The 18,824-nt window shown below is 49.8% G+C and overlaps 1 protein-coding gene across 4 annotated transcripts in view; it reads left to right on the forward strand.

Moving 5' to 3' along the window:
* The window catches only part of PNPLA7 (patatin like phospholipase domain containing 7), a 143,465-nt gene that overhangs the window by 108,849 nt on the left and 15,792 nt on the right, over positions 1-18,824 (forward strand). For 2 of the 4 annotated variants that reach the window (XM_062011637.1, XM_062011638.1), the window contains exons 28-32: positions 6,100-6,216; positions 10,539-10,608; positions 12,553-12,669; positions 15,551-15,699; positions 18,043-18,195. In XM_062011637.1, coding sequence (XP_061867621.1) covers positions 6,100-6,216; positions 10,539-10,608; positions 12,553-12,669; positions 15,551-15,699; positions 18,043-18,195 — 606 coding nt within the window. Of the gene's footprint in view, positions 1-6,099; positions 6,217-10,538; positions 10,609-12,552; positions 12,670-13,928; positions 15,401-15,550; positions 15,700-18,042; positions 18,196-18,824 lie in introns of those variants that run through there. The other 2 variants (XM_062011639.1, XM_062011640.1) reach the window with 2 other exon arrangements.

Genomic DNA, 18,824 nt, shown 5'->3' on the forward strand with positions numbered 1-18,824 from the left:
AGAGAAGAGCACTCTGTTTGAAGCCCTTTGCACTGTTACCAGCACTGTCCAGCAGAATGGTTGCATTGTGAGTTGAAGAAAGCCATGAAAACACTCTCTCTGGGTTGAGATCACAGCTAGTGTCCAAAGTAGCTTGAAGGTTTAGAAATCTTTTTGACAGTAGCTATTCTGAGTTCTTTTCTGTCATCCTGTGTTGTAGCAACTGTAGCCTGAGCAAGGAGAGCAGCTCCTCTCACTGAGCACCAGCTCCATGTGTAGTAGCAGGGAGGTTTGTTGGGGATTCACAGATGCACCCAAAGGAGCTGAGGGTGAGTGAGGTGACAGACACATCAGATGAATTCCCAGTGTCCAACACTTGCAGGACTGTTCCTGCTGTCTTCTGATGAAAGGCTGAGGGAGCTGGGGCTCTGCAGCTTGGAGAAGAGGAGCCTGAGGGGTGAGCTCAGTCATGTTACAGACACATCAAGGGTGGGTGTGAGGAGGCTGGAGCCAGGCTGTGCTCAGGGATGGCCAATAGTAGGACAAGGGGCAACAGGCACAAGCTGGAACAGAAGAGGTGCCAAAGCAGCACAAGGAAGAATTTGTTCCCTGTTGAGGTGAGGGAGCCCTGGCAGGGGCTGCCCAGATGGGCTGTGGAGGCTCCTTCTCTGGAGACATCCCAACCCAGCTGGATGAGTCCCTGTGTGCCCTGCTCTAGGTGGTGCTGCTCTGGCAGGGGGGTTGCACTGGATGAGCTTTGCAGCTCCCTTCCAGCCCTTGAGATTCTGGGACTGCTGTAGGAGGCAGCTGCTGGGCATGAAATGCTCTGAGGCACATCCTTCCCTTGTGCACATCCATCATCTTCATGGTATGCAGAAAGTCTGGAGTGCTCTCTGCCACAGAAGCTGCTGGTTCTGCCTCTCTGAAGCCTGTGAGCTTTTCCTGGTGAAGGTTATTGCTCTTTGTACAAAACCTCCAGCCCAGCTCCTTTAGCCTGTGGGGGGCTTTTTGAAATGTCTTCATTGTGATGGATTAGGTAACTCTGACACTTACTTACCCTTTTAATCCATCAAAAGAGATGCTGGGTTTGTCCTGCAGTTATTTCTCTCTCTCTCTGCTTTTGGTATTTTTAGACACTGGCTTATCTCTGGTTGTAACACTTGGAGCTGGGAGAAGGGAGATTTTAGTGGGATGTGTTTTCTGCACCTGATGAAGCAGCAAAGAAATAAATTACTCTCCTGTCAAAATAGAGAGGGATATGAAAACCACCAGTCAGGCTACTTACTGAACATTGCCTCTGTGTGTCTCCTGTACCTGTGTTTAACCAGCCAGCCCAAAGCTTTCAAGTCTGCTCATCACTGGGTTTGCTTGGTTTTGTTTAATTGTAGAATTAATGTTTCAAAGCAGAAATGCTTCACAAAGAATGGAATACTCTGGGTGTAGGGATGTGTAGCTCAAAGGCTTCCTGTAATGAGAATTAAGTACTGCTGGGGAGGATGCTGCAGTCATTTACTGCCTGTGATTGCATGATAGCTAAAATAGATGTGGGGTGTTAGTGAGGTTGCAGTCGTGAGGTTCTGCCTCTCTCTTACACTCTCCAGTGTTGCCACATTGGGAGGTTCTGTGGCTGGGTTTTTTCTGGCTGTTCTGGCCAAAAACTCATCAGTGTGGTGCTCCCTGAGCTGCCTGCTGCAAAGGCAGCCACGCTGGCCCAGGGCAGGGGGCAGGCAAGGACCATCAGCCCTGGTTTGGGTCAGATGGGGCTGCTGTCATTCTGGATGCTGATACTCTTCTTGATCTGTTGCATCTGTTGTTTTGAAGATAAAAAGCTGATCTTTGCCATAGCAGGGTGATGCCTGCACCCATAGCCTGTGTGGGATGGGGGGCAGGTACAGGGTGGTTTGGCAACTGGGAGGAGGAGTGTGGGGACAGTGGGCAACTGCCCTGAGTGATGCAGCACAAGGGTTTGTGGGGAGGGCTGTGCCATGGGGCCAGCAACACTCCTTGGCTGGGGAAGTCAGAGGCAAAGCTCCCCTTGTAGGTGCAGCGTGTTGTGCATCACTTTGCATCCCACACTGATTCGTTTTGTTGGTGTGTCAGATCTTCCTCTCAAACAACAGCTACAAGGACAGAGCCCTGCAAACAAAATCTGAGCAGGCAAATGTTACCAAACTGGATTGGCAGGAGGAACAGGCAGGGATGTTGTCATGGAATCACTTTGGTTGTTAAAGCCCCTGAAGCTGCTGCAGTGCCAGCCCTGCCCTCACCCTGCCCAGCCCAGCACTGACCCACGGCCTCAGCACCTCAGCCCCACGGCTTTGGGATCCCTCCAGGGCTGGGCACTGCCCCAGCTCCCTGGGCAGCCTGGCACAGGGCTGACACCCCTCTCAGGGAAACAGTTCTGCCTCAGCTCCAGCCTCAACCTCCCCTGGGGCAACTGCAGCCCCTTTCCTCTTGTCCTACTGTGGGAAAAATGCCTCTTGACCCAAGGAGATGAGCAAAGTAAAGCAGTGCCAGTCCTCCAGGTGAAAGACATGATGGGTGCTGTGACTTGGCACTAGTTCAGGCACAGCAAAAGGCAATGGGAGCTACAGCAGCTTTAAAGTGCCCAGCAAATCCTAAATAAAGGGCAGAGATTCGTTATGGATTGCACCTTAATGTGCACATGCTGTCTGAGTTGGGCTGGTGAGCTGCAGCAGAGAACCTGCTTTGGGTGTCCTCCAGCCCACTGATGCTTGAGGATAGCATCTGCCTGCCAAGGTATGACTCTGCTGTCAGTTGATGCTTTTTAATTGCCTCTTTAAAGCTTTATCAGCCCCTTTGGAAGGGTTTATTCACTGGGTTTCTCTGCTTGTAAAAATCCAAACAGGGCACATTGTTTTTTTTCCTTTGTCAGCCAGCTGGAGTGTTCTTCTGGTGGCTTTTCAGATGGGGTTCTGTATGTGAGATCATTAAGGACAGAAGACAAAGTCACTGTTTGTGTTTTGGTGGAATCTTGAATATTTCTTCCATCAAGAGGTAGGAGATAAATCTGGTGCCATGTGGTGAGAAGGTCTCGTGGCTCATAGTGACCCTCTCAGTGGTATTGTCTGGAGGGTTGAAATGGATTCTAAATCAAACATTGTCATTTGGAGAATTCAGAGAAAAGGTTTTATACAGAGGGACCCTCAGCAAGTTCCCTGCTGGCTCCAAACTGGGAGCACTGGCTGAATCACCAGAGGTTGTGCTGCCAGTCAGTGGGATCTGGGCAGGCTGAGAGCTGGGCAAAGAGGAACCTCCTGAGGTTCAACAAGGGCAGAGTCCTGCAGCTGGGGAGGAACAACCCCCTGCAGCAGCACAGGCTGGGGGTGACCTGCTGGAGAGCAGCTCCAGGAGAGAGACCTGGCAGTGCTGGCTGATAATAAACTGCCCATGAGCAGCAACGTGCCCTCGTGGGCAAGAAGCCAATGGCAGCCTGGGGGCAGCAAGAGAGTGTGGGCAGCAGGGCCAGGGAGGTTGTGCTGCCCCTCTGCTCTGCCCTGCTGAGGCCTCATCTGGAGTCCTGGGGCTAGTGCTGGGCTCCCCAGCTGCAGAGGGACAGGGAAGTGCTGGAGAGAGGCCAGTGCAGGGCCAGCAAGATGCTGAGGGGACTGGAGCATCTTCCTTGTGAGGAAAGGCTGTGGGACCTGGGGCTGCTCAGCCTGGAGAAGCCTGAGGGGGGAGCTCATTAATAGTTACCAATATCTCACTGGTGGGTGTCAGGAGGTTGGGGCAGCACTTTTTCTGTTGTATCCAGTGCCAGGACAAGGGGTGATGGGATGAAGCTGCAACACAAACAGTTCCCCTTAAACACCAGGAGCAAGTCCTTTGGTGCTGAGCTGAGGGAGCCCTGGCCCAGGCTGCCCAGGGAGGGGCTGGAGGCTCCTTCCTTGCAGCTCTTCAAGACCCACCTGGACATGTTCCTGTGTGACCTGGTCTAGGTGGGAGCTGCTTCTGCAGGGGTTGGGCTGGATGAGCTCTGAAGGTCCCTTCCAACCCCACCATGCTGGGATTCTATGAATTGCCAATTCTGCCTGCTCTCTCCTAAGAGAACTGGTAGAGATACCTGTAGGCTGTGCTTCCCCAACCCAGCTGTAGGGAACCAGAGCTGTGTTGGTCCTTGTGCTGTTGGTTGGTAGGGAAGAATGAAGTGGAGCAGAAGTTGGAAGGCTCTGGCTGCCTTTCCAAAGGGTGATCTTCATTTATCTTGAGAACAGTAGGTGGTAGCAGCTATTCTTGGAAGGCTGAGGGAGGCTGTTGGCCATCGAGCCTCAGCTAAAAGGGCATCTTCCAGTTATGAGAAATGAGACTGTTGAGAGAGCCATTGATTAGAAGTATTCTGTTCATGTACAAGATGAGTGTGAGCATTAATTGCAGGGAACATGTGGAGGCTCAGCATTACAAAGAGCACTTGCAACAAGGAGAGCCCAACGTTTGCTGCTGAGCTGGGGAGCTTTTTCTTCAGTCTTAAAGGACTTTTTGTAAATGTGTCTTTCCCTGGTTTAATGAATCTAAGGAATGTCACAGACCAAATCCCTATTTTAAATACAAACCTAATTCCATTTAACCCTGAAGCTGTGGGTAGTATGGCTGTGGTGAGATTGGCACACTGTCCTCACCCCCTCAGAGCCCCAGATGAAGATGTGAATGAAGGTGATGGCTTCAGAGCAGCTCTGTGCTCAGGCTTGTACATTCTCCAGGGTTTTTCCTCTTTATAAACTTGCTTTTAAGAACCTGTTTTTTCTCTTCTTTTCATACTTGGACATGTATTATCTGGGCAAATCCCTGAGATGTACTTAAAAGCTGCTGGACATGACAATGTAGGCTAATCCTGCTCTACTTTAAATCATTCCTGGAGTAAAGCAGAGGCCAGATGTTGATGACAAATCCTTTAACAGCCTGCAGGTTTGGAGGCTGCCTCGTGCTGCAGATCTCTCTGGGTACAAAGCCATGTTGTCTGGGAAGCTGTTTGCTAAATTATAGAGAACATGCAGAGAGAGAAGATATTTCATCTAAGGGAAACATTTCTTCCAGTGGAACTTGAATTGCAGATGAGTTCATTGGGGTTTTTAGGCTTCTGGTGCATTTTTACAGTGTGATGCCATTGAGTTTTGGATTAGGCACTGAATTTGGATGGGTTTATTGGGATATGAGCCCAATAGCAGGGGTTATGGTACAAACACAGCAGCCTTCATGCAATGTAGTGTGGGCATTCTCATTGCTTTACCTTGTAGGTTAGTGCACAGATGTAATACACTTGGAATGGGGAAAAGAGCACAGTCCCTGAAAGCTCACTGACAGGATTCAGATGTGTATTGGATAGACACACCCAGTGTAACAGGCACCTATTTGCTTCCAGAAACCTGGTGAGATTTGGTTTATCTGCCTTTTGAGAGTGCCCATAGTTGCATCTGAGTGCTGGTGGGTGAGGAGCACAATAACTCACTTTAGGAACGAGAAAGAGTGGACACTGATCCATAGAAAGTGTATTTAAAGCTCTTCAGTGTATGACTGACCCTTGTTGCAGTCCCAGAGAAGCCCATACACATTTTTCTAAGTGCTTCTGCTGAGGCAGCTAAAAGATTGAAGACCAGAAGAAAAAATGAGGTGTGACCCACAAATGAGATGTACAAAGACACAGGGGGCTGTATTACAGATGTACGGTTTCCTTTCCACAAGTGCTGTGGAGAGGGTGATGAAGAGAGTGAAAACCATCTTTTTGTTGCTTTCTTTCAGTATGAAATGAACTGAGCTGCACTGTTCATGTGCACTTGTTCAGGCAGAAGCCTGTGCATGATGCTATAGAGGGACACTGTCATTTATGGCTAGGAGGAAGCAGTGCAGTTGTACCTTCTTCCCTTGCAAACTGGCTACACAGCCTGCTGCTTTCTGTATGAAGTTTATGGCACCATCCAAGGACTTACTGGTTGTAGCTTCTCTAGCTGGATTTCTATCCCCTTGACAACTTCTGTACTTACAGTAGCAAAGCTTCCAGCGTGGTGGCTGTGGGATGTGCAGTCCCATGGCTCTCAGCTTAGTGTGTACATCACTGTAGATTCTTGTATGTATTTACCTTTGAAATGCCTTTATTTGCCTTGACAGGTTATGAACTCAGTGTTCAAGACTATTCTGGACTTGACATATCCAATCACCTCTATGTTTTCTGGAGCAGCTTTTAACAGCAGCATCAACAGCATTTTCAAAGATAAGCAGATCGAGGTAGGTTGCTTTATTCCCTTTGTGTCAAAGTTGCAGCAGAAATAGCTTTCTCCCAGGCTAATGTGATATATGGAGCTGCAAATATGTTGGAACTGTGAATATGATGTTACTTGAATATAGGAAGGAGCCTGTTCTTTCATTTTGGTGTATTTAGAAAATACAAGAGCAGGTTATTTGCAGCTACTTGTGTTTGCCAAAGGGCTCCCCTTGTCTGAGAGATAAATTGTGTCCCTGAAATAGAATTGCTGAGGCTGTTTCATCATTATTTGCCTGCAAACCAGGTCCAAGGGACCCTTAGGGCACAGCAAGAGAAAGCCTTGAAGGAGGTAACAAGGAGTTTGGCTTTTTCAGGCTTGTTTTTGAAGCCAGAGTGTGTTTTTATGACACAGCTGCAGTAATGATCAACTGTGGTGTGTCCTGTTTTGCATACAGTGACCTTTTTGTAATTGCTGGATGTTGCAGAGTCTACCTGAGCTGACAGCCACCTGCAGAAGCCATCCCTCAGCACTAGCCATCTATAAAACACATCTTCAGTTGTCTTCCTAGGTCACCAGGCTTCGAGAGTGTTTGGGTAGCCTTGCAATTGTACCTCATTTGCAGTGTCCACCCATCTGGTCTGGGCTTGGTGTCCTTGTGAAAGATCAGGTAGCAAATGGACACTATATAGTCTTTAAATACATTTGTTAAAAATAGTCTGAAGCATTTCCTACTTCAATGCAAGTTTGGAAGTAAGAGATGAATCATCACAGGGCTTAAAATAGCTTCTGCTGTGCAGAGGGGCTGGTGCTGGAAACAAACAGGTTTTGGAGTGATAAGTCCTCCTGAGACTGGAAGGATTTCTGTTTGGTTATTTGGGCAGCACCAGCCACAGTCAGTTTTTATCATTCCTATCCCTTCCTGAAGCACTTCAGCTCCTATCTTTGGTTTCAGGGAAGCATGTGATTGCCTGATGACTAAACCAGCTCCTCTCCACTTGCTCTGACATAGCTGAGGAGCTGCCTTGTGCAAAGCACAGAGACCTTGGTGGTGCTGTGAAGAACACTCTTCTCTCAGTTAACTCAGTGTGAAGTGTGGACAGTACATTGCAGTGTGTGTGTGCAGGATAATGCTGAGAAAGGGGTGATGGAAAGAAGCTGCAACACAAACAGTTCCTTTGAAACATAAGGAAAAACTCTTTCAGTGCTGAGGTGAGGGAGCCCTGGCCCAGGCTGCCCAGGGAGGGGCTGGAGGCTCCTGCTCAGGAGGTTTCCAAACCCACCTGGACACGTTCCTGTGTGACCTGATCTAGGTGGGACCTGTTTTAGCAGAGGGGTTGGACTGGATGAGCTCTAAAGGTCCCTTCCAACCCCCACCATGCTGTGATTCTGTGAAAGCTTTGAAGAGGAGTGATTAAATGGAAGAAAATCACCTCTGAGCTCAGGTGGCCTCAGCTCCCCTGCTGTATCCATCACTGCTTTTGGTGTCAGCAGCCAGTTTCTTGTACTTGCCTTTAAGATGTGGTGGATTCCTTCCTTATGGCTTTTAACAGCTGTAACTATATGATCTGTTCTAACCTTGCACCCATGAAGCCTTTGTGCAAGGGAGTCATAGAATGGTAGGGGCTGGAAATCCAGTTCTGAGGTGTGCAACAGCTTCACCCTTATGCACAAACATGCTGAGTGTCAAAGGCTAAACCCTTCAGTCTGTGCCTGGGCATTTCCTCATGCTGGAAGTCCTCTATCACATAAGTAAGGTGAAATTTATGTAGCTCTGCAAGGAAAGAGGCAGTTACCCCTTCATTGCAGTTCATGTTATCAGCAGAGGTTAACCAGTCCTGTCCCTAGACAGATGGAAATGGAAAGCTGCCCAAGTGTCAAAGGTAACTTATGAAGTTACAGAAGCTGAACTGAGAAACATTAAACCTTGAGTAAATGTTCCCTTAAAACATTAGTTCAAAGCATCCATCTTTTCTCCCTGGTTGGAGTGGTTTTGGAGGAGGGTGGAGAGCAATAATTTCCAACAGCAAATCCATGTGAACAGACTCAATTGTAGCCTTACAAACCTAAGCTGTGTTTGGGAGCTTGGCCACAGCTGGTCCTTCCTGGGAGGATGGATGGCAGCAGAAGCCTCAGAGCTTCCTCCCCCAGGTACTGGCCTTTATGTCTCTCCAAAAGGTGGGTCATGGTGTCCCAGCCATGGCTGTGAGGTGGCAGCTCCTGCACCTCACATGTGCCCTCATCCCTTTGCTGCACCAGAGCCAGGGAGCAGAAGCACTGACATTGAATGCTTGTTTCTGACATGCAAAGGGAGGTTTCCATTTGCTCTTGAGTTAGCTCTCTCACAACCCTTGTAACATAGGTGTCTCCTGATTCCCAGCAGTGCAGTTTGGGGAGTAGCCCTGGTTCCCAGCAACCCCCTGACTGCTGCCACAGATGTCAGCCAGAAGCCACTCCATGAGAGGAAACCAGCCTAAGCAAGTTCTCCAGGAAGCATGCAGAAAGGTATTTCTCAAGGAATACCCTGATTTTCCTCTAAAACAGAGCTCCAGCCTCTGGATTTTTTATCCCCTAAGCCAAAATGCTCTTGCAGGTCATCTCAGCTGCAGGTCCAGGTGTGAGGAAGCACAAAAGACTCTTTCCAAGTCCTGTTTCAGACTTGAACAATGCTGTTCCCAAATGAAATGAGGCACTATTTGAGAAATGAAGTCCTTATCATTGCCTGCTTTGCTTTACCTTGCTTTAGCTGCCTTTGTGCATGTGTTTTCCTGAATATGAAGGGAATATGAAGGAAAGAAGTCTATTTTTGCTTAGAACATGGTTGATGCAGTGAGATCTGCAGTCCTCAGGGTATCTTTAACACAGAGAGGCACCCCTAATGCTCTTGTAGTCACACTTTATTCATCCACCCTCCTGTGGCATTCACACCAGCTGGGTTGTAATACTTGTGCAGCATCTGTTAGTCCTCCCCAGTTCCATCATCTTTGCAGAGCTACTTCAGAACTTGCTAGGAAAGAAAACAACCTCCTCCTTGACACTTTTGTATTGGACAGCACAAACACAGACTGACCAGAGAGGGAGTTCTCAGCTCATCCTGAGAGCTGGAGTCCAAACCCTTCTTTGGCTGGAGTTTAAGGCACATCAAAGCAATGCCAGAGGAGACCTTGGCACATGAACAAAGAGGCTGGCTGGAGGGAGGAGCAGATTTACCTCTTCAGTCATCATTCAGCTTTGCTGATTGACAGAGAACTGTCAAAGTTCAGTGTATTCAAACAGATTCTCCTCCTTCCCCTTTGCAGGCCACTCTCTCCATGGAGACTTTCCAAAATGATCCTCTCTCCAACAACCCCTCTGCAGTTAGGACATCATCTTCCTCTTCAGTTTCTCCAGCTCATGGGAACTTCCCATGCCCAAACCTGGTTGGTTTGGTTTCACTCCACTGAATAAACTTGTAAAGTGTTTCAGCTCAGCCATTCTTTTTGTATATCATCCTTCTTAGGTACCACACTCCTCATTCTATCTCCAGCAAGCTCTGGGCTCTTCTTGAAGACCTTTGAACCTTTGCTCCTGTGCTGCAGAGCTTTGTCCTCTGACCCTTGAGAGCTTTGGGTCTCAGCAGCATTGTTCTGCATCTCCTGCAGAAATGACCCCAAACTTCATCACCAAGAAATACAAACCAAACATTGGTTAGGCACAAGGCCATGTTCTACCCTCTGTCTGGGGCTGTGGTGTCTCAGGAGCTGAAGCAAGGAAGATGCTGCCTGTTCCAGTCTTAGGCTGAGCTTAGGAGGAGCTGAGTAGTTGCTTGGTCCTCCATGGTGAACACAATTATGGAAGACTTGCTGTGTGTAGTGGATGAACAGCTTGAGTGGAAGCAGTTGGGTGAAATGTAAGGGTGATTGTACTAGCTGAGATCAGAGATCTTCTCTAGCTTGGTCCATTGTCTCCAGGGGAGGCAAAAAGCAGCAGGTGGATAACAACCTGGACAAGAACATACACATAAAAGGTGAGTCTTCCAATAAAACACAGCTGAGGGATCTCTTCAGATGAATCATCATCAGACCCTCCTCCATCTGAAAGACCAGATACCAGACAGCAGGTGAACTCTGGTTTGAGTGATGAGGTTTCTGTGCTGGGCACAAGCATTCCTTGCTGTTTAAAAGGGATAATAAGGATTGTTGTCTGCCTTGGTTCTGAATGAAGCAAATCTATGAGCTTCAACAGAGGGCTGCTGGGTTTGTCCCCATCCACACAGGTGCTTGTGTCTGCTCTGTTCAGGTACAGAGGTGGTTGGTTTGTGTTGAAGTGCAAGGTGACATTGTAACAATGGGACTTGCTCTGTTGCAGGATCTGTGGATTCCTTACTTCACTATCACAACAGACATCACAGCCTCAGCAATGAGGGTCCACACAGATGGTGAGTGTGCAGCCAGCCCCCAGCAGCAGCTCAGGAATAACCATGGGACACTTGTCTGTCACCCCTTGTTGCCCTGGAATCTTCCTTGCCTTTAAATTCCTCCTTGTTTCTCCCTCTTGTGTTATTTGCTGAGCACCAAACTGTCCTTGTACACAGACAACAAGGAACAGAGCTGTTGGAAAGAAGTTAACTGAGATGCTGTAGTCAGGGTTTAGAGGGGAAATGGAAGCATTGACACCATTCTGTTTCCTTAAAACATCCTGCAAAGCGCAGGTCATTCAGCCACAAATCAGACCTAATGCAACCCAAACTTCAAATTCCCTGTAAATGAAGTTGTTGTCTCAATAGACTCCTGTGCCTGGAGCACAGGAGCTGGCTCAGGTTCTCATTTGTGTCCAATCCTCTTTATTTCTGGGGTGGGAAGCTGTGATGAGCTTCCCTGACTGAGCAGAGAATGATGCCAGCAGTCTGCTCTAATGGCAGGACATGCTGGCAGCCCTGTGGGACACTCACTTGAGCTTTTGGCTATTTGGGGTAACAGTGCAGTGACTCAGTGAAGACAGGACAAGCCTGCTGGGTGCTCCAGATATTTCTTTGGGTAGCTGCAGCCTTTGCTGCCACGTCTCTCGTGTCTTGTCTTTTGAGCTGGTGCAGGAAAGATTCTCCATCCCTGCTGTTAGGACATGGGTTACAAGACACTAAATTACACTGACCCTGGGGCTGCTTTGACCAGGGACAACTAAGGGAGCTAAAATGAGCAGAAAAAGCACCAGAGGTTTTGTATTCCCATTCTTTGGAAGGTTAAGCCAGTTGAGGTCAGGAAACTCACCCCATCCAGCTACTTGTCCCTGCAGCCGTGTAACATAAGGACAGAATTCAGCTGGAGGATACTTATGATCTCTCTGCAATTCACTGAAGAGAGAAGAAGGACATTCCCAGCTGCTGCAGTTTCCCACCTTGGCTCCATCTGTAGGATGTAACACCAGAATTGTCACTTTTCTTGGGTCCAAGTTTCAACTCGACTAAAACCCTTCATACTAAACCCCAAATGTGGCAGCATTGGGCTGTGCTGAGCAGCAGAGGTGCTCAGCTTATCACAGAGATGTGCTGTGTTTTGAAAAGAAAAGAACATCATCAGTTGTGAGTGTGTTGCTCTTTGAAGCACCAGGCAGCTCCTTATTGAGCAGTGAGCTAACACTGCACGTCTTTATGTCTGGTGTCTTAAGAGTTGCTCCTCAGCCAAGTCTCTTGGCCTCTTTGCAAGTGCAGTGTCTGCCCCCTGCCCATGTGAAGAGAGAAATTAATACTTTACAGGAAACAGATCCAATCAATTTCCTACTTAATTAAACTTCTCTAACAGTTTATTAGTTCTTGCCTATTGACACTATGAACAGAAGTGTCTTTGGAAGGGCTGAGGTTGCCCCTGTGCACTCACACTGCCTTTACAAGTGAAAATGTTTGCTTATGACAGAGCAGGGAAAGCAGGGGTTTTAGGCTTCTCCAGCATGTATTTTTCATGTTCAGCCTGTACTAAAAGTCTGTTTTTTTGTGGATCTCTGTAGACTATAATGGCTTTAGCTGCACTTCACTCTGCTTATTCTTTCTACCCCTTTGTCCCCAGGAGAAGCTTTTGCCTTTGCTTATCAGTGTCAACAAAGCACTACAGATGATCCCTGCAGTCAGGCATATGCTGAAATCTCCTTGAAGGCAATAAATATGAGGCATGGCTTTAAAACTGTGCTTTCCAGGGCCTTTGCCTGATAACATGTCTGAATGGATTTTAAATGGTCCCTTTCCTAGCCAGGATTAGGGAATAGAAAAGAAACTGCTTTAATATCTTTCTCTCAGGAGACCCTCCTGATTATTTTAATGAGTGCAGAAGCCTCCCCCACCTCTGTGGCAATAACCAATGCTGTTGCCATCCCCTCCCTCTCATTCCTACAGGCTCTCTCTGGAGGTACATCCGTGCCAGCATGTCCCTGTCTGGGTATATGCCACCTCTCTGTGACCCCAAGGATGGGCATCTCTTGATGGATGGAGGCTACATCAACAACCTCCCAGGTAGGTGCACAGATCACTTGGGAAGAAGTTAGCAAGAAAGGAGCCCTTCCAACAGCCTGCAAAACTTTGGCATCTTTATTGTTTCCCATCAAAGGGAACAAAGGCACCTTGAATCTCGTGGTGGGTACCAGGAGCAGTTGTTCTCAGCATCCTGGGAGGTTGCTTTCTCAAAGCTATTTTTTGTTACAGATTGCTTTTCCTAATAGACACATTCTGAACACCTAATTCCAGGCTCATTTTGAATTGAGTTTAGTGCTCACTGAAAGGAGAGAGCAGGAATGAAGCTGCAAAAATATAGTCTGTCTTTGAGTTTCTTTTCCAAAGGTATTGGTTGAATAGGAAATCATTCAGAGAAAGCAATAGCATGAACCCTTCATTGCCCAGACTGATGTCACCCAGAGCCTGTGGCAGACATTGGTCTCTTGGTTAGCTGCTTCTGGGCTCCCCAGCTCAAGAGAGACAGGGAATTGCTGGAGAGAGGCCAGTGCAGGGCCAGCAAGATGCTGAGGGGACTGGAGCATCTTCCTTGTGAGGAAAGGCTGTGGGACCTGGGGCTGTTCAGCCTGGAGAAGGCTGAGCTCAGGGGAACCTTATCAATGCTGATAAATGCCTAAAGGGTGGGTTTTGAGAGGATGGGGCCAGTCATTTTTCTGTAGCACCCTGTGACAGTACAAGGGGTAATGAACATGAGCTGAAACACAGGCAGTGCCCCTGGAACAGCAGGAGAAAGTCATTTGGTGCTGAGCTGAGGGAGCCCTGGCCCAGGCTGCCCAGGGAGGGTGTGGAGGCTCCTGCTCAGGAGGTTCCCAACCCCACCTGGACACGTTCCTGTGCCCCTGAGCCAGGGGAAGCTGCTGTAGCAGGGGATTGGGCTGGAGCAGCTCTGCAGGGCCCTTCCAGCCCCCACCATGCCGGGATTCTGGGGTTCTGTGCTGGCACCTCCAGGGCTGGAATCACGTGGCGTTCAAAACAGTGATGGGGAATTTAGGATGTTCTGAGGACTGAACTCATTCAGGCTCCTTGGACCCTTCTGTACTGCATGTGTTTGGGATGTGTTTCATGTCAGGGTTGTCACTGTAGTCAGAAAGCACTGGCAGGTGGGTGGCTTAGGAGAGGGGCCAAGATAGAAGGGAGATGCGTGGTGTCGGTGCAGCTTGTGACAATTAGAGAGGAAGGAATCAAACTGAAGAGACTCCCCATCTGAGCCACCCAAGTCATTTACATGTTCCAGACAAACCCAGACTATATTTTCCTATCAGGGCTGCATTTGCCTAAAAACCAGCAGTGGAAATAATGCCAAATAGACCCCAGAAATCAGCACCTGACGTTCTGTGGCTGTAAGCAGAAGCAGGAATTGCAAAGCAAAGCACCTTTTCCACCTGCATGTATTGGAGAAGGCAGAGAGAGAGATACAATAGACTGAAGGAGCCCAGGAATGTAAATCTGAGTTACAGAACAGATCTGATATTTTAAATAAGTGTCTAAATTAAGCACCTAAATTGGCTCCTGAGAGCTCTGGTTTTCCTACGCACAACTATTCTGGAAACTGCAACTATCTTGGACTCTGGGGGTGTGGAAGAAACATCAATTCATTCTGTGAGGTATGTGTCCTTCTCTTCCCTCCCCTGGCACTTCCCTAAATCCTCACCCATATCCAAAGGCTGCAGCTAGTCCTTGTGCTGACCTTGAAGTAGGAAGTGTTGCTGCATTTCTCTCCCACTTCCAAACGTGAATCTTTCTTGTGGATCTCAAAGCTTTTCTTAGACTGAAACCCTCCCAGTGTCTCCTTGCTGCCTGGTTCCTGTGCTGCTCCTTTCCTTTATTACCTCCTACCTGCAGGGTCACCCCTGCAGTGCTGACTGTCCTCTTTGAGGACACTGCTACTTGTTCTGTTCACAGCCCCCCCCCAGGTCTTTTGTTCTCATGAGAACTGCTGCACGATGGTGAATTCATGTGGGTCTGAACTGTGTGTGTCCCATCTCCTCTCCCCCACTTCTTGCTGTACAGTTTTGATGCTGCCTTTGATTCTAGTGACAGTGTGGCCTCAGAGAGAGCCAGGTCATCCTGCTGATGTTTAGCAGTAGTTCAGCAGTGGGAACCCACCCAGAGGTGATGCAGGGAGCAGCACACGCTGGGACCTCGCCACTGAAATGGAGCTGGTGTGGGGAAGGAGCCTCCCCAAGAGGGGAATGGTCTCAGCAGAGTTGCTGCAAGTGTTTATATCTGAGATTGTTCAAACAGATGCTTATGGTAGGTAGGACATCAGGTTACATGCTCCCTAGCAGTAGGTAGGTGAACTTTGGCTGAGCAACACCAGGATGGGCAACACTGGCACTGACACCACCCTTCTTCCCACTTCACTCTGCCCTGCTGAGGCCTCATCTGGAGTCCTGTGTCCTCTTCTGGGCTCCCCAGCTCAAGAGGGGCAGGGAACTGCTAGAGAGAGGCCAGTGCAGGGCCAGCAAGATGCTGAGGGGACTGGAGCATCTTCCTTGTGAGGAAAGGCTGTGGGACCTGGGGCTGTTGAGGCTGGAGAAGAGAAGGCTCAGTGTTGACCTTAAGGGTGGGTTTCGAGAGGATGAAGCCAGTCTTTTTTCAGTAGCACCCAGTGACAGCACAAGGGGTGATGGAAATAAGCTGGGACACAAACAGTTCCACTGGCACAGGAGGAGCAAGTCCTTTGGTGCTGAGCTGAGCCCTGGCCCAGGCTGCCCAGGGAGGGTGTGGAGGCTCCTTCTCAGGAGGTTTCCAACCCCACCTGGACACGTTCCTGTGCCTCCTGAGCCAGGGGAAGCTGCTTGAGCAGGGGCTGGGCTGGAGCAGCTCTGCAGGACCCTTCCAGCCCCCAGCACTCTGTGATTCTGTGGTTCTTCCCCACCAGCTGATGTTGCAAGGTCCATGGGTGCGAAGGTGGTGATTGCCATCGATGTGGGGAGTCGGGATGAGACCGACCTCACCAACTACGGCGACTGCTTGTCTGGCTGGTGGCTGCTCTGGAAGAGGTGGAATCCACTGGCTGAGAAAGTCAAGGTATTGTAGACTCTATTAAAATGGCAACTGTTTTTATGTATGGGTCAGGAAGCTCCCCCTCATTCATTCAGGGAACACTCCTGGTGACAGACCATCATCTCTCTTCAGCTTAAAGCCATGAGCAAAGGCAATGCCCTGACAGCAAAGGAGAGACAATGACAGGGCAGAGTGTGGAGCCTCAGTCTGGGGAGGGGATGGCAGGATTGTTCAAGCAAAGAAACCTCTTCAAGGTGCATTAAGTTTTGACAAAGTCAGAATTTACACATTTCATCAGCAGAAGCAGTAACTTTGTCCAGTTCAGTGTTTCTGTCCTGTGTGTCTCTGCCCTGTTGATTTAGAGAGACTTTAGCACTAGGCAGTAATTAACATTACTGCTACAGGGCTGCAGAGCATGGTTATCCTTTTTCTCTTGCATCCAGTCAGGCCAACTCTGTTATTTATTCTCTGCATCTCCTGTATTGTCTGGCTCTGCAGCTGTGTGCAGCCAAGGGTGGTTTTCCTTTTTCCCTCCCAAATACAATTAACACATTCCCCTGCTGGAATTGTGAGTAAAATCCTTGTTTGATGGGGAAAATGCTACAAACTGTGAGGGCTGCTCTGTAATCTAAACGTTTTGGTCTGGGAAGTGGCCTTTTGGAGCTGGTGCAGCCATGGAGTGCCCTGTTGTGCCTTGGCAGAACTGACCATGCTGCTCCCAGCATGTAGTGTTGGGGAAAAATGGAACACCCTGTCTCTTCTCAGTAGTGTCCAGTGAAATACTGCAACTGCCCAAATGGCAGTGGGCTCAAATAAACCACAGAATTCCTTCTGGACACCTGGGAGTGGTGGAACAATGACCAACCAGAGAGACTGTAGAGTCTGTATCTGTGGAGGTATTCAAACATCAGCTGGACAAGGTCCTGGATGACCTGCCCCAGGTGACCTTGCTTGAGCCAGGAGGGCTTGGTCTAGATGATCTTGAGAGGTCTGTGTCAACCTCCACCATGCTGCAAAATCATCCTCCACCAGCCTGATCAGTGGCTTCTGCCTGGAAGGATCACTGACTTGGTACAGATCTCTAGGTACAAGTATACCTTTTGGTCCTCTCCTGGACCAAAAGGCTCAGCTCAACCTTGAACTGCAGCACTATGGTTGAAGGCAATTCCCTGCCTGCCTTTGCTTCTGGAGGCTCATTGGTGAGCTGTGCACACAGCCTGGGGAGCTGATGGAGGGGTTGGTGCGTGCAGGGTCCACGGAGAGGAAAAGGAAGGGCTGGAGAACATCCTTGTCATGGTTTAGGCCCATCAGGGAACAAAGACCACGATTAGCCCCGAGTACCGAAGAGGCTGAGAATTGCTCAAGGGCAGGGAGAGCTTAATTGCCGCTGAAGGTTCAGGACAAAGCAGACCAGGCCACTCGGTTTGGGGAAGAAAACAGAGAAACAATTTAATGCAACATCAACTAAAACATACCCCCAAAAACCCAAAACATAACCAAAATGAAACAACACAGAGCAATACATCAATGAAGAGTCCAACCAGCCTTTTGAAGAACACCTTCTTGCCACCCCTCCCCTCTTCCCGGGCTCAGAGCCCTGATCCCGGGGCTTTTACCTTGTCCCCCCTGAACGGTTCGGGGGGGCAGGCAGTGGGGGTTTCAGTCAGTCTGTTCCCGATAGCTTCTGCCGTTTGTCCCTCCTCAGGACGGGTGAACTCCACACCAGTCCTCCCTGCGAGTCCGTGGGGTAACTCACACACACCCAGCCCTGCCCGGGCTGCTCCCACACGCATTTACCCCACAGGCCGCAGCTCCTCGCTGCCTCTCGTGTGGGGCTGCTCTGGGCCCGCAGGCTCCAGCACGGCCTGGGCCATGGCCCCTCCCCACACAGTCCCTCGCCCGTCCGGGCTCACTCACAGGGAGCTGCTGGGAACTCTCAGCCCTGCCATGGGTCTCCATAGGCTGCAGGGGCACAGCTGCATTCTCACCACAGCTTGCAGAGGAGTCTCTGCTCTGTTGCTTCTCCTTCCTTCCTCCTTCTCTGGCTCAAGGGTCCGCGTGGTCGCCTCCATCTTGTGTCACTCTCACACCTCCTGCCAGCACTTCACATTCCCGTCCCCTAAATCGTGCTGGCAGAGGCGCCAGATTGGCCCAGCCGGGCCGGAGCTGGGTGTGAGCCCAGGAGCCGGGGGAGAGGCCGCAAACTCTTTCTCGGGTCTCCACTGCAACCTGCTCCCCCTGTTACTAAGCCAAAAGCTGCTCCTTGCTAAACCAGAACAATCCTCCATCTCCACTGTGAGCACAGAGAGCACCCTGCATGGGGTGAGTGACTGGGGGGTGACTGGTGTGTGTGTGGGCTGCTGGCAGGTGCTGAACATGGCAGAGATCCAGACGCGCCTGGCGTACGTGTGCTGCGTGCGGCAGCTGGAGATGGTGAAGAGCAGCGAGTACTGCGAGTACATCCGACCGCCCATCGACCGCTACGGCACGCTGGACTTCGGCAAGTTCGATGAGATCTGTGTAAGTGCAGCTCCCTCACTCACACAGTCACAGTGCTGGGGGTTGGAAGGGCCCTGCAGAGCTGCTGCAGCCCCAGCCCCTGCTGCAGCAGGTTCCCCTGGCTCAGGAGGCACAGGAACGTGTCCAGGGGGGTTGGAAACCTCCTGAGCAGGAGCCTCCACACCCTCCCTGGGCAGCCTGGGCCAGGGCTCCCTCAGCTCAACAGTGAAAAGAGTTTTTTCCCTATGTTTAAATGGAACTGTTTGTGTTGCAGCTTGTGCCCATCACCCCTTGTCTTGTCCCATGGCACTAGAGAAAAAAGTGTCACCCCATCCTCCTGATACCCACCCTTTGGGTACTTTTAAATGCTACTGAGATCCCCCCTCAGCCTTCTCTCCTCCAGGCTGAACAGCCCCAGGTGCCACAGCCTTTCCTCACAAGGAAGATGCTCCAGTCCCCTCAGCATCTTGCTGGCCCTGCACTGGCCTCTCTCCAGCACTTCCCTGTCCCTCTGGAGCTGGGGAGCCCAGCACTGGCCCCAGGACTCCAGCTGAGGCCTCAGCAGGGGGGAATCAGAATTGTTTAGATTGGAGAAGACCTTTAAGATCATCAAGTCAAGTCCAAGCAGCACTGCTGAGTCTACCACTGAG

Source organism: Colius striatus, chromosome 19 (genome assembly GCF_028858725.1).
Source record: "Colius striatus isolate bColStr4 chromosome 19, bColStr4.1.hap1, whole genome shotgun sequence".
In the NCBI taxonomy this organism is placed as follows: Eukaryota; Metazoa; Chordata; class Aves; order Coliiformes; family Coliidae; genus Colius; species Colius striatus.